The 15163-nt window shown below is 34.1% G+C and overlaps 1 protein-coding gene across 1 annotated transcript in view; it reads left to right on the top strand.

The window, feature by feature from the left end:
* The first annotated feature begins 141 nt into the window (after positions 1 to 141).
* The window catches only part of LOC111045033 (max dimerization protein 1), a 144409-nt gene continuing 129387 nt past the window's right edge, over positions 142 to 15163 (top strand). The window contains exons 1-3 of the mRNA XM_039426749.1: positions 142 to 326; positions 457 to 547; positions 1522 to 1551. Coding sequence (XP_039282683.1) covers positions 272 to 326; positions 457 to 547; positions 1522 to 1551 — 176 coding nt within the window. The 5' untranslated portion in view covers positions 142 to 271. The remainder of the gene's footprint in view (positions 327 to 456; positions 548 to 1521; positions 1552 to 15163) is intronic.

The raw sequence follows: 15163 nt of genomic DNA, 5'->3' as shown, positions 1-15163 counted from the left end.
AGATTCACGTGACTGCCCAGGTAGTTACTGGATCTACAACAACGGCTCTGATTGGCGCTCGGCTGTGACGTCGAGAAGCCTCGCGCCAATAGGATGCCACCTCTCTGAGCATGCTGGTCGTGACTGCTCGCAACGCGTTTGACATCAATAAATGCTACAGTCACAGTGAGTTCCGTGGGGTGCGGATCGCGGAGAGTTCAGTCCAAGTGTTTGTTATATTTTATCATTCTTCGTTTTTAGTATTTTAATTCATAATATTATTAGTGTTAAAATGAGCATTGCCGCCTTACTACAAGCTGCCGAATATTTAGAAAGGCGAGAAAGAGGTGAGTTTAAGCTGTGCTTTCAACTTGATTCGATGTGTTTTCCAATGAATATCCACGTCACAATGGCTTCCCAACTTGTCAATTTAGAATGATCAGCTGATTTTTTAATTTATTTCCTGTTTTTTTACAGAAGCAGAGCATGGATATGCCTCGACAGCGCCTCCGGAGGATTTAAGAAATATGATGAAAAGGCCAAAGACAAAAAAATCCCAAGGTTCCAGGTACGTGTCCTTATCCTTTGCATACACATTTCCTTTGTTTTGGTGGTGGTTGGTTTACGCGGAATCAACCCTAGAGTGTACCACTATCACTGATGTTATTATTTTTTGGATTATTTACAATCATACATACCCGATCCCATGTCATTAGCTGTCTCTTGAAATTGTCTTCAACTTTTCTAGTGTCTGAATTTTTTAAATAAAATTATTTTTCTATTATTTTATCATAGTAATAATTTATACTCTCCTCTAACTAGTAGTACCGGTAGTTGAAAAATTATAATTTTAAATGATGTAAACTTCTTTGTGAAATTACCCTGAAACATCTCGTACATTATCAAGCAACAAGGATGTTTTCTTATTGATTTGTCTAATGTTTCATAAAAAAGCTAACATCATAAATTTTCTGTGAGTAATATCAATTTATATTCTATTTATAGAATATTCACTTCGAATCATTTAATCATAATTATTGTCACATGCACATCGTCACATCATGAGATTGCACATGGCTAGTTAATCCATCCACTGTGGTCCTAAGTATATAGCCTTTTAAACTCTTCAAATACGATATACAGATTAACAAAATCATAAATAATTATCATTAAAATAATTCTTGTTTTTATTTTAATGGATTAATTAGCTAAATACTATTTATTCTATTGTATCTACTTGAATAATACACGTGACTGCCATAACCTCAATCTTTATTTATTATAACTAAAATAAGGCTGTTTATGTCTTGTATATTATTTTCCTGTCCTGTTCTTAGATTTACAGTAGCACAATGCTTTTTTGTTTATAATGACAATTTTATATGTGTTTCTAAATCGGGTTTGGCAGGCCACAATAAAAATATTGGGTCTGTACTCCATAACCTAAGTTGAATGGTTGTTTAGTTTAGTAAAGGTAAAGTTTACATTGTTTTGAATTGTCTCTCACTCCTGATGATATTAATTTTACTTATTTGTCCACAGGACGACGCATAACGAATTGGAAAAAAATAGGTGAGTCTTAATTATTATTATATAACAGAACCATTCTATACAGTTTGATTTATTGTACCTTTGAAAGTGCTGGAAGCTGCAAATTTACAGAAGAATGCATCAATTGTTTTGTGTTGTAAATACGCGTTTATAGTGTTGTGTTTTGCAGAAGTGAAGTGAATTGTGTGAAGTGATTTTTTTCAACAAGTGAATCAGAAGTGGAATTAAACAATATAATTTTATATTCAGACTGTATAGAAGAAGCTCTGGCTTCACAAAAATATGGTTCTGTTCCAATTTAGTGTTTCTTAGATTATTTTGCGGTGATCTGATAGATTTTGGTTGGATTAAACTTTTGTCACCAAATCTTAGTTAAAACAATAATAATTCTTAGATTATATTTACTTTTTTTATCAAGGGTTGACATTCAGAAAATTAATTTTTCATAACGCATCCCAAGTGCCAGTAATCCTTTAGAAATTTTTTGTTGTATCTGCCACACAAATTAACAAAATACTCAAGCTCAAGGGCAACATAAATTAGCTTATTAAAAGTTTACCATTTCAAGAAAAACTAGTAGCTAGCCTATAGATGAAAACCAAAGTTTTAAATAGATTATATTTTATTGAATTTCTTAAATATGCAATGTTAATGTAGTTAATGATAACAAAATATTATTTAAATCATTGATAACCTACTCTACTAACACAAAACACAACGATTAATAAAATTTTCAATTTACAATAAATTGATGAACAAAAAATTAATTTCAGAAAAAGCTTAAACCTTTCACAAAATGCCTAGATAAACCTTTCACAAGATGATAAAACCCTAGTATCTAGTCAAAAAATAGATTTGATTTATTATAAATCGTTGATCTTATTTCAAAAAATTTTACCAAGTTTGTGTGGGAAGATTTATACTGTAGATATTGCGCATGTAGGAAGTATTCGACTACCTTTACTGTAGTTCTCATAAATTCAATGATTTATTACAATTATGTGCTTCTTCTACTCAGCATTTTATTATAATAAATTAATCTTACCTATTTGAATTACAATGAAAATTGTTTGATTACGTGAAATATGATTTTAGTACTATCAGATGCATAAGTGATGACTAAACCAACACACCACAGAATTTGGAATAAAAAATAATTTGTTTTATGATTTTATCTTTCCTTATTAGGAGTTATTAATAATTATTTGTTTTATGATTTTATCATTCCTTATTAGGAGTTATGAAAAATTAAAATTGGAACAGTCGTCTTATTTGTTTGGATGTTTTTTCCTTGCGTAATCATTTCCGTTCTAATTGATTTAAATAGCAATTTGCTCACCTCATAGTGTTAGTAATAGACCTATATAATGTTTTCATTATTGACTAATTTCAAAAGATTAGGCAGATTTCATCTTCATTTACGGCCACTCAAGCACTTATCTTGCAAAACATGTATAAAACCCTCCTTCTTCTCCACTAAAATTATTCACATTTGACAAAAAATTAGATTAGATTGTAATATTTGATGATTCATTTTTTTATGAAAATTGCTATATTATTATGTTCCTATGCTATTATAAGATCTCTCTATCATAATATAGTCAAACATTTTAATTGTTTGAAATTTCAAAGTAGCCTATTGCCTATTTGTAGTCGAAAAGTTATCGAACCAATTGCTGAAATGGCTTTAAAGCCAATAAAAAACTCTTCACTGCTTATGTTTGCCAATAAGTTTTGGTCTCATCTCAAACATTGGTTTTGAGTTTTCCTTTTAAAATTTAAATTCATAAATTGAATTTATAATAATTATTAAGGTTGCTTTTCCACATTATCATCTGAAAATTTCAAAAAACAAATTTTATATGAAAATTACTGTATATTAAATTGATTTTTGTCTCAAACAGAATTTCAACGTTGGTTCTTTCCTAGCTTCATAATATATATTTTTCTTTTTTGACTGCTTTATTTTCGTCCACGTTTTCTCTCTTTTCCTCTCAATTTGATGATAATTAGTTTATCGGGCAGCCGTCAATCAATTACGATTCCAAGTAATGCACATCAAAGAAAAATTTATCTAATCTCAATGTAGTATGGTACAGTACTTTTATGCTCCAATGAGGACTCTAGTCGAAAAACATATTTTTTATCTTTATTGTTATTATTACTGCTACTACAAAAATATGAGTTAATTTATTTAATGATTTATAGAAGAACACACTTTGAGTATTTGAGCTTAATTTTAGAGACAACGTGAACATGTGGTGATCGTTTAGAAGAAGTTTCTATTTTAGATTGATTGTTTGCTCTTTGATAAGACCTCACAGCAGATTATTGAACAAATTTTTTGTTGTGTATCTGAACGGATTTTCCTCTCGATGTTTTCGTTTTATATTCATGTCAAAAGCGATGGTCTGACCAAGATCAAAGAGCTCTTTTGATAAGTAGCACTTTGTTTTTATTTTCTTGTATAAAATTGATCAGCCATTTGATTCTCTAGATTTTATTATGTTCCGATAATGCCGATCTGTTGTTCTATTGGGCCCCACGGTCAGTTCCGAAATAGTATGCAATTGAAACCCACCATTATGGAACTTGAGAAAATATTCAAGGAAATTCTAGTTTTTGGTTGTAAAAACTAGTTTATTCATAAATATATATGACAATATCTTATATTATATAAGGAGCCAGGGAAAAAATTATTAAGTTGCTTCATACTTACTTTAACTACGTTTTATTGATAATGCACGAGAGCTTTTTGTCCAATTGAAGAAAAAATAGAAACTATAGACCGATCAAAACTACACTCTTCATTGTTCAATTCTACTTTATAAAGTCTGATTTTTTAATCAAATTATAGATAGAAGAAACGTTCCTATTGTGCATTTGATTCAGTTGGTACAATTTTGAGTGAGTTGAATAATTGTGTTCTTGAGAATGAACTAGAGGTTGTTGCCTTCTGAGCATTTTAGTCATGCCTCTCTTGAATTGAGACCAGCTCGTTGAGATTATTAGTATGAAGGTTACCTAGATTCCAACATCACACTAAAATGATCAAGAAATCTCACAATTTGGTTGAATAATTCAAATGATCTTTTTTCAAATTATCTGAGCTCAGTTTATTGTCAGTCTACTTGAAGCGAAATAATTATACTAAAACGCTTCATATAAGCTACTTAACTATTTTCTATGAAGCGCAGTAGGCTACATATTGGTATTCATTTTCATGACTAATATTTTATTTATTCATTTATTGTATAAAACACTATAATCATAATACAATATAACATTGGAGGAAAAACTAGGCTAAACCTGTACTATTTTTCTGCAAAAATTTCGATAAATGTTAATGTTGTCCTAAAGTCGAAAGTTTTTAAGGTTGTTATTTTGACAATAGCATCCCAGTGATATCATGTTTATGACTATAATCGTAACAATTTAGAGTTCTTGTACCTTTTAGTAATTTATATTTTTCTTTCTTGGCAATTTTTACTGTAATCTAACGGTGGGAAAATTCCGGGAAGAGAGATTGTTTTTTTGAAAATATGAATCTTTTAGTATTTAATTAATCCAAAAAATCTAACGATTCAACTGTAGTGACCGACTGGTATGCCTTGACATAGTCTTACTGTAGTTGGAATAGTGCCAGTTACAAAACCTGCGGAAACAGAGAAAGTCTTTGTTTATGTTGGTGGTTGGTTTTTTGTGGTATTGTTTGTTGGTGTTTTGCTGTCCGGGGGGAGGTTAATTGTGTTGGTTGTGGGGGGGTGGCAATCCTAGGCACTGTTGCTGTTTGGCATTTCGTGTAGCAGTTAGCGTAGTTGTCGTCGTCATTGGTTATATGTTGAGGGTGAGGAGTGGTGGTGGGAAGGTTAGTATGGGGGGTTCACGACCCCATCTCGTAGCGTATCGATTCAAGACCCTTGGGGTGGGTGCGGGAGTCATGCCACATCCGTTCAAAAAAGAAGCCGGGGATTCCGACGAGTACTATGGTCCCAAAACGCAGCCATAACCTAAAACCAAACACAATACTAGTAGGCCTATACTACTGGAATAATATTCGATTGTGTTTAGAGAAACCTAACCTCTCAGCACAAGACACGCTCGTTTTCGTTGACGGCGTCCACCCTGCACCCCCATTCCTAGCCCTTCTCGTCCCCCTGGCGGACAAATTGGAAAGTTGGAGCGCGCGCTCTCTCTTCACTCGTGCCCGCGATTTCCTTTGTTCTCCACGACTCCAGGCCAGCAGTGCATTGCTTACCTCCCCCTTCCCCTTCATAACTCTTTTACTTGACCTTTTCGATTGTATGTGTGCTCCATGTTAGTTTGTTGATACTTCCCAACCAACTTTAGTCTTAATAGTACATAATTTGATACATTTATTGCAATTTTCTCCTGAAATACAGTCTGAACTATTCAACATAGCATATTTATCAATACAATATGCTTTATCAATTCAGTCTCATTCATGTATTTATTTATTTATTCATAGACAATGCAGGTAAAAACAACAGGCATTCGCCCAAAACTGCTCTAAACCTTAATTTGGAATACACTGTCTAATACATTGAATATTGAATGTCGAATAAATAAACATGATTACCTTTCCAACGTTAGTCTTGATAGTACATCATTTGATACATTTTTCTCCTGAAATACAGTCTGAATCATGCAACATGTGCATCATGAATTCAGTATCTTATCAATTCAGTGTCAATCAGTACATGAAATAATTTAAAAGGGTAGACCTACTGAGATTTGTATTTCTATTTATATTACTAGTAGCCCTAAAGGAAAAAGTCAATCAGTATTCTTTACAATTCAATAATATAGGCATTAGACCATACTTTATCAATTCAGTCTCAATCATGTATATGATTTGGGTAGACTATTATGGAACGTGAAAGAAATAAAATAAATAAACATTACAGTTCGGCAGTCTCAGTACATCGTACATTAAATACCCGGTCACTCACAGAGCGTTCTGTGATCGATAGGTTTCTATATCTGTATCAAAGATATGCGATATCCACATAAATGAGATTCACATATATGCGATCTCTGATATAGATACAGAAACCCATGGGATCGCAGATCGCTCTCTGTGTGGACGGTTACAGTTTGGATCATCATACAACTACATCCTTCCACAGAAAAAAACAATACTTGTTGTCCATTACTCCGTGATTCTTCCAATCGCCATTGTATAAATAGTACACTTTAGTCATCATATATTTAATCCACTTTTTATTTAAATCAAGATTACTAAAAATTGAAGTACCTGTTACTGTCTTCGGCATGTAGTAGTAAACTTTTCTTTTCAATTTATGTCTGAAATATATTATGAAGAGTAGTAGAGATGTCATTTGAAATTCTCTTTCTGAAATACAGTCTGAAGAAACCAACGTTCCATTTGAACTGTTCGGGTATAGTGCTTATATGCGTACAGTGTTTTCGCCTCCATCTGTTTTTTTTTATTTATCTTAGGGCAGAAATAGTACTCAATCAATCATCATTGGTTACACTATACATTACCTGTTCAACTACATTATCATTTTGAATGCATTAGGTACTCTATTTCAGAAGAATACAACTTTAAATGGAAAGTTTACCATTGATGAATCAAATTAGTTGAATTAAATTGAATTAGTTATCAAGTTATCGAGATTTTGAGGAAGAGCAAGGTGTTTCAAAGTACTCTGGTTTTATGATTATAAGGAAATAGCTTAATTTTTTGGAGCACCCCAAACTCTGATATTGAATGTATTGCCTCTATTACTTTGTTTCACATTAGGCCTACCTTAAATTCATTATTGGTATTGATAGCTACAACATTTCTCATACGTTTTTGGCATGATTAGGTAGCACTTACAATTTCAAGGTCACATGTGCAGTTATTAGTTATCAATATGGTGAGAGTGAGAGAAAACGAGATTTTCGGAAGAGGGGCGAACAAGGTGAATGTGAGGAAGGTGGTGACTGCAATCGATATTAATAACTTATCGATGAGTTTGCGATCGAGCTTCTATTTCCGTACCAGAACGCCACATACCGTGCTCTGCCACCCTTGCTCTCCATTATACTATCGACGATATTCCATAGCTGGCTTGACAAGCCAGAGTGTATCATTGTGTTGTGACAATCATAGGGATTGTGTTGTTTTAAAGCGGCTAAATTTTGTATAGTCCTGTAGTATTTTAATTCGGCTTGTTCTGGGTCTATTTGACAATGCAGATTCGTTTGTTAAAATGAGTTTTCTGAAACTACTGGAGAATGTGGAAAATATGTGAAATGTAAAAATGAATTTCTCTGCTGTAAAATTCAATATCACGATTCAAGTTAAATGCTCAGCTTCTCGGTTGAATCAGAAACAATGTTTATATCTGATTTATGAACTGCATTAAGTTTAGGGCTTAATATTTATCTGATTTATTAACTGCATCAAGTTTAGGGCTTTGCATGGTCTACACTAAAGAGAAATCAAATACACTAATTGGTTTACTTGTTAGGAAATTGATGTAAGGCGTTTATTTTTTATTCGTGTGCTGTTGATGACATAAGCTTATGCTTATTTTGTCTATACTCTCTGTACCAATGCATTCAGAAATTGAGATCACATTCTTTGTTTTCCCGTGGTCCGTTTTTAATACAATTATAGTGAAATATTGTAGATCAATAATTATCAGTCCAATTCAGTTAGTTTCTAGCATGATGTAATTATGGTATTACTTAATCATTTTATTCATTTGACATTACAGTGTGGGAGCATTCAGGAAAATTCCAAATATTTTTTCCCTGATCAAACAATTAGAAAAATTTACAAAATAATATGATTGTAGAAATCAAATACACTACATGATTTACTTGTCTGGAAATTGATGTACGGTGTTCATTTTTTATTTATTTGTATGCTGTTTATGGAAGAATATTAGTTCATCTATCTGTGACTGCTATACAGTTCCCTCGTATGGCTTTCCTCATCTCTGATACAACGAAGAAGGGTGTTTCAGTGTTTTGTTTTCATCTACTTGAACTGAAATTAGTTGAGATTTACAGTGCATTTGCTGCTTGATTCTCGGGAGCTGAATTATAATGATAACAACATAGTCTTGAGTGGACAATTAGAAGGGACGCAACGACCTCTGGCGAATGAAATATTACGATCACCGGTTGTTAGTGAGAGGCAGGCAGGCTGGTGAGCCGCAATTCTGTCTGCTCTTTCTCAAAGTTCTCCCTCTCTCACTCACTTATAAACATGTGCACCACCGTCTATTTCTAGAGTTGTCTTAACTAGAAGTGAATGGACGTCGTTTTATCCGATCTTGTTGAAAAATTTGGAACAGCGTATTTCGTTCTTTGGGTAGCTGCTAGAATTGAGCAGCACCTTGGCCAAAGAAAGATTCAAACGGATTTATCACCGCGTTTGTTTGATCTCGCGCTATTTTTTCAAGTGCTATCTCCTCTTCCTTCCCCAACCACAATCCATATAAACAATCTCGCGCGTCACCTCTGCTTTGGAAACTCTGCTCGCAACGCTTTTGATTGTGAAATGGGAGATGTGAAAGGAAAAACATCGACCACATTCATAGAGAACGACAGGTATATGGCAAACAAACGTTGCCAGTTCATACTTTGCGCTGTGTGTGTATGAATCAGTGTCTGCTTTTGAAAAGTCTGAATAAATTTGCATTGCACTATCGTTATTTGTCGCTCGAACAGCAGCCCAGCCTCGAAAAGCTATCCGTGTTTCAAATGACACTATTGTCGGATTGTAAACTCGTAGTTTTTTCTTGACAATTTAAATTTGTGTTTTCATTATCTTAAATCAGCTGAACGTGTTAGTGATGACAACTAACCACTTATTACAATAATTTACATGCATACTATTCCTTGATTCACCAAATTCTGTATTTAGAACGTACTAGTTATAAAAATTACAAAATTGTTCACTGATACAGTGCAGTGTGAACACTGTATTGAATCTGCACTTCATTCTAGTAATCTACTTCTATTTCGAACGTCCTTGTAATGTCGTGGAGGAATAATTCAGTTTGTACAATCCTAACAATGCAGTGAAGTGGGTTAAAAAGAATTTGCAGCTTACTTCTTGAAGACTTCAGAAGAAATTGAGGTACTTATTTATACCATAACCAGCTCATAAAGACTGTAGGTGGGCATTATGTACACATTTATACGAAATCCTCCATACAAACTGTGTTTTTACTTAAGTACAGTATGTGTAATAGCGGGGAATAGAAGAGCAATGAAAATAAGTGATTGAGCTGATAAAAGATAAGGCGTGAGAAGGGGTGGTAGGTGAAGATGAGGAAGGGGGGGGGGTGTTGCAGGCCTCGGCGCCAGGGTCGACCATAAATATATAGATATGTATGGTAAATGTATATTTCTATGGGGTCGGCCCAACCTACTGAAATATTATTGTAAAAATTAGCAGCAACGGCAGCAGCAGCAGAGGTTGACTGACAAGGCAAACCGGTGTTCCGGACAAAGAGAGAGAGAGATAGACACAGTTGGACTGCCTTAATTTTAACGTGGAGAGAGAGAAAGAGACTGTTGATTATTGAGAGGTTTGTAATTTTACATGGCAAATCGAACAGCATCTGCTTCTTGTTGACGGTCTGTGCTGGCCAAAGAGCGATGCACTCTGTCAGTGCCACACAGGCAAGGCCGAATTATTCCATTTTTTATTGAAGACTCCCTCTCTCTCACCCCTCGTCCTTCCAACCACTTATTACTAGCCCGCGCGTGCGCTTGCGGGTACTATGGTCCGTTCTTGCATCAGAAATCATTGTAAGCCTCTGCGGAATTACAAATCCCGCCAACAACACTGTCTCGTCAAAAAATTATAGGTTGTGGAAATATTGGTCGGCTGTATACTGCATAGCATGCTTGAACGGTTTCAAATAGTAATCAGGTTTCGACGTTTTACCTTCTGTGCGAATAGATTGAAAATATCTTTACTTGGGTGGTTTTGACGAGAAACAATAGTTGGTTCTGTAAAAGTTTTGTTAATATGGTTGTCATGATATATGTTATTACTGATAAGCTCGAAGTAAGGAGTTGTTTTTGAACCATTGTGTCCCTATAAAGTTGTCCTTCAATAATATTTTCAAGAAATATTTGTAGGACGAGAAAATGACTGTATTGTTTATCTATATTTCCAATAAAGCAACACATTAATTCGAAAAGTAACTCATTACTTTTGGAATGAAGTAGCCTGTATCCTCTAAACGCTCCAAACATTCTCCCGTATGAAGTTACCATCATAACTATTTGATAGTATTCTCGAATGATTTACAAAATTAGTAGTCTGTTATCGTATTAACTTTTCTCTACATTGGTATAAGTTGTTAGGTCTTGTTTATGCCTTATTTGAAGATCAGAACTTGAAGCTGTTCACCCCACCGGCAGCCTATCTGTAGCGGTTTCATATACAACGTTGATTTGCCTCAATGTTCTGTTGTATCTTCATGAGAGCTGTCTGCTTTCGTAATCATGCCATACTGTTCCCACCTGAAGATGTCTATGAAGTTTCTAATGAAGTACTGTACTGTACAGTGCATTGACCGCAGTATTACTTCGAAACGTGTTTTTGAATCTCTGAATTATGCCAACGTTACTTTCACCAACACAGCTCAACCTATCAGAGCTACTACATAACCAGCTAAGGATTGGTTCAATTTGAAAACATAAGCATTCATTTTTTTCAATGAAATATAAGGACCCAAGGATTTTAGATTTCTGTTCCAGTGTATCTATTTAGTTTAAGAAGTTATAGTTTAGATGAAAAACCTCACGCTTTTCTTATAAGCTTGAACTTTAGAATTATATCCCTACCAATTCTTCATTATTTTATTTCATGTTAGTTATCAATGAGAAGAGTATCAAATATTTACACCAACATAAGATCAAATATTATATTATATTTATTTTATTTATTTATTTACAATGCAAATGACACTAATGTAATAACATTGGTTGATAAAATGATAAAGTAGTCCTTGTGCTATTTTTCTTCTAAATTTATATAGGTATTGTATATACGAACTAAATATTTTATTCTGCTGTCTTGAGAGAGAAAAACCTGCGTTTATTTTGAAACATCAAACATCCTCTCATTAAACATCAAACATTACTTATAAGAAAACAATCAATCAATTCAATTTTATTGAAATCAACACAATACAATATACATAAAAGAAATCAAAACACAAAATATAAAAACCAATATAAAAAAGCTTATGTACATGTAGCTATCGTTCTAACATTTCTATGAAGGTTTATCCCATCTACTCTAATTATATCTCTCCCACACTCACTCACCCTCTCCCTCTTTCTCTCTCTCTTTCTCTCTCTCCCATTAACTCTTTGAATTAGCTTACTGGCTACTCTTATAGATATAAATTGTTAGGAATGATGCTTCTGGCAAGTATGATAAAATAATATCTGCATGACCAGACCAGACTTTTCGTGTCTATCGAAGTAGAATGTTGGATGTGAAATGTTGGCTACCTATCAGTGCGTTAGTGGAGGAAGAACTGTTGATGTGGATGTGGTAAGACGTGTTTTATCCCACTAAAAAAAGAAAAGGTGGAAAAAGGAAGGAAGCCAGCAAGCAGATATGGGCGTCCTGGTCCTGCTAGTGTAGTGGTTGGCTTGGCCTCGCTAAGCCAATAAATTTCTATTAAATCTTGTAAAGAAGAATTGCACAGTCAGCTCGCATTTTATCAGTTTTTCCTCTCTTTTCTTATTTTCTCTTCCTCCTGTTCACCTTGGTTTCTCCTAGCAGCTGCCCGGTAGCATGAATTTCCCTCTATTGTAATCTCATGTGTTACCAAACATACTCATTCTTCACCTCTTTCAAATATTGGCAAAGGCGTATTACAATGGTGCCTCATGTTGGATTTAAGCAAATATAGGACTGAACTCTGAGGTAACTTATGGAAACTTGGAGGTTCTATGAAGTAGTGGGTTCTCTCTCATTCCAGAAGGATAGAAGTTTATTATGCAAACAAACTACAATGATTTGATTAGTTCATGATTTTGATGTTTTATTATTACAATTATTATTTGATTAAGCTGCGTTTACACCAAAGTTGTTAACAAAAAGTTTATTTTTCCGTCGTTATAGATTCTATTAGATTGAACATAACTTATCATACACATGATGAGCATATGTGTTTGTCAAGCTCCGTTTAATCTAATAAAATTTCTAAGGACGGAAAAATAAAAATTTTTCATAACTTTGGTGTAAACGCAGCTTTAGCTTAGTTCATAATTTTGGTGGTTAGTAATATTTCTAACTTACTCGTATAGCATACAAGATATTATAGTCTTGCGATCAATTTCTTAATGATCAATAATGGAATAAATAAATGGGAGATATCAAGCTTCATGGTGGAGCAGTATAAAATACATCAATGAAGATATCAGATTTCGATTTATGAATCGGTCTGACTTCTATCCACATCTACAACTTCAGATGTATAGGTACTGAATTGTAGGCATAAAAGCATTCTACTTACTGTTGATATTTTATAGTGAAAAAATCATTCTCCAATAAAAGAAGTAGGCTATAGTGATAATTTTTCAATTTTTATTCCATGAATTGGGTAAATAGCAACCTTTCATTAATCCAATTGGGTAGATGATAGTGTCATTATTCATCCTAACGTGAATGATTGCAAGATTACTCTGAATTGAAAGGTCTCTCCTATCATGTTGTAAATGATGATCTGAAAGCAATATTTTTTTTTTAGATTTCATATATGGGCAGTGAATATTATTCGATTGTAACTGTCATTTATGCAGAAGCGGAAGGTACCCGCATTGCAATAAACTGTTTTGAACAGCGAGATATTGCCATTAAGAGTGGATGAAACTGTCATTTATGCGCGAAACCTTTACAAGGACCCAGATTTTGTTCATCGATTTGATATCGAAATGGCGGCGCACTAAGCTTTCCCTATGATGTGACATTTTTAAAGTAGGGGCTCTATCGTTGTCCCTACAGACGAGACTACTACTGCTAAACTTATCAGTGCTTCACGTCAGGTGACATTTTGAAAACGTCATATCGCATATCCCTCGCGAATAAAGAGCACTCAATGCAGTGTACCAGTATATTCAGTCCCAAAGAAAATGGAAAACAATCATGATTGACTGGTTGAAATTGGGAGAGAGAATTCTACTTGATTCATTCTATAGGTTCTGAAGTGTCCTCATATTAGAATGAATTACTGGTTAGAAAATTCACATTTCTAATGGCTTGAGTATTGTTTTATATTATATTGTCAGATTGATGATTTGTGTAGAAATTTGAATGTACATAACCTGTGTATAATATTTGAACAATTTGAAACTAAATTAGGAAATTTAAGAAATTTTGGGCAATAGCCTGTTTTTTCTTTTCCGATCATTGTATTGTTGTTGCTAACCTAATGAATAAATAAAATGAATTACTTAACTCCAGTAAATTGCACGTTTCTGCTCAAGTTCTAGAGTGAGCTATGTAAGTACACCTGGATAGTACCAGGGAGCGTCACTGAAATCTGGAAGACAAAAAATATAATATCATACCCGAATCGCATGAGTATGATCACACAGTTCTAGACTTCTCGATTAATCCTCTCAAATTTATCGTTAGAATGGTAGAATTGTCAGCTATGAGCTTCAAAATTGTTCCCTTCGTATAGGGACCCTGCTCAATCTTTATATCCATTCAAAAGCCATCAATTACAACCATCCCAAAGCCTATAAAATGAATTCTAAGTGGAATTCTCTCTCAATTCCAACCATTCGATCATGGGGTTTTCCAATTTTTTTGAGATGAGGCTAATTATACTGGTACACTGCATTGAGTGCCCTTTTTCGCAAAGGATATGGTTAAACCTATATACTCATAATTAAATTTAAATACGTCTATAAAAATAAGTTGTTCAGAGAGTGCATTTGAATCTTTTTAGCAGGACTCAAGGTCAAACCTAGGGCTTTCGTGAGTAACATTCTCAGAGACACAAAAAATAGTTACTTATTTAGTTACTAGAGTTTTTTCTAGTGTGAAACCTGCTGCTATCTCTCGCTCTTGAGCTACTAACTCAAGTAGAGTCGGTCTCCACTTGGTTGTCCGCCTTGAGTTTTTTCTCTAGTCCTATTTACTGGAAAGTGTTGGTCGTCTCCTAATGCATAGTCAGTGTACAGGAAGTGATAAAGGCCTGTAGTGCTGCAGTTGACAACATTTCTTCTCGGCCTTTGTGTCGGTAGCCTCTACCTGTCCACAGTCTTCACTATTTCTAGTTATCTTTTCGCTTATTTTTTCACTTTACTCTATTGTTCTTCTGTCAATATCTGATGTTGTCGCTTTGAAAGCTTCGTTTGCTTCTAGGCAAAACAATCTAGATGTTATGCAATTTCTGTGTATTGTAAACTGTAAACTATACGCTGCATGTGTGTGGGTTGCATCACTGCACTCGTTTATTGCTAGCCGTCAAATATAGACTTTCTGTTGTGTGAAGATAATTTTCGCCTTCCTTTCTTGCTTGAATTTTCATATTTTTGTGGCGCTGAACACATTACACCGACGTCTCTTGTATTGTCTACGGGGACTAATAACAATCGT

Source organism: Nilaparvata lugens, chromosome 4 (assembly GCF_014356525.2).
Source record: "Nilaparvata lugens isolate BPH chromosome 4, ASM1435652v1, whole genome shotgun sequence".
NCBI lineage: Eukaryota > Metazoa > Arthropoda > Insecta > Hemiptera > Delphacidae > Nilaparvata > Nilaparvata lugens.
The sequence above is the reverse complement of the archived record's forward strand: the minus strand, read 5'-3'. Positions and strand labels throughout refer to the sequence as shown.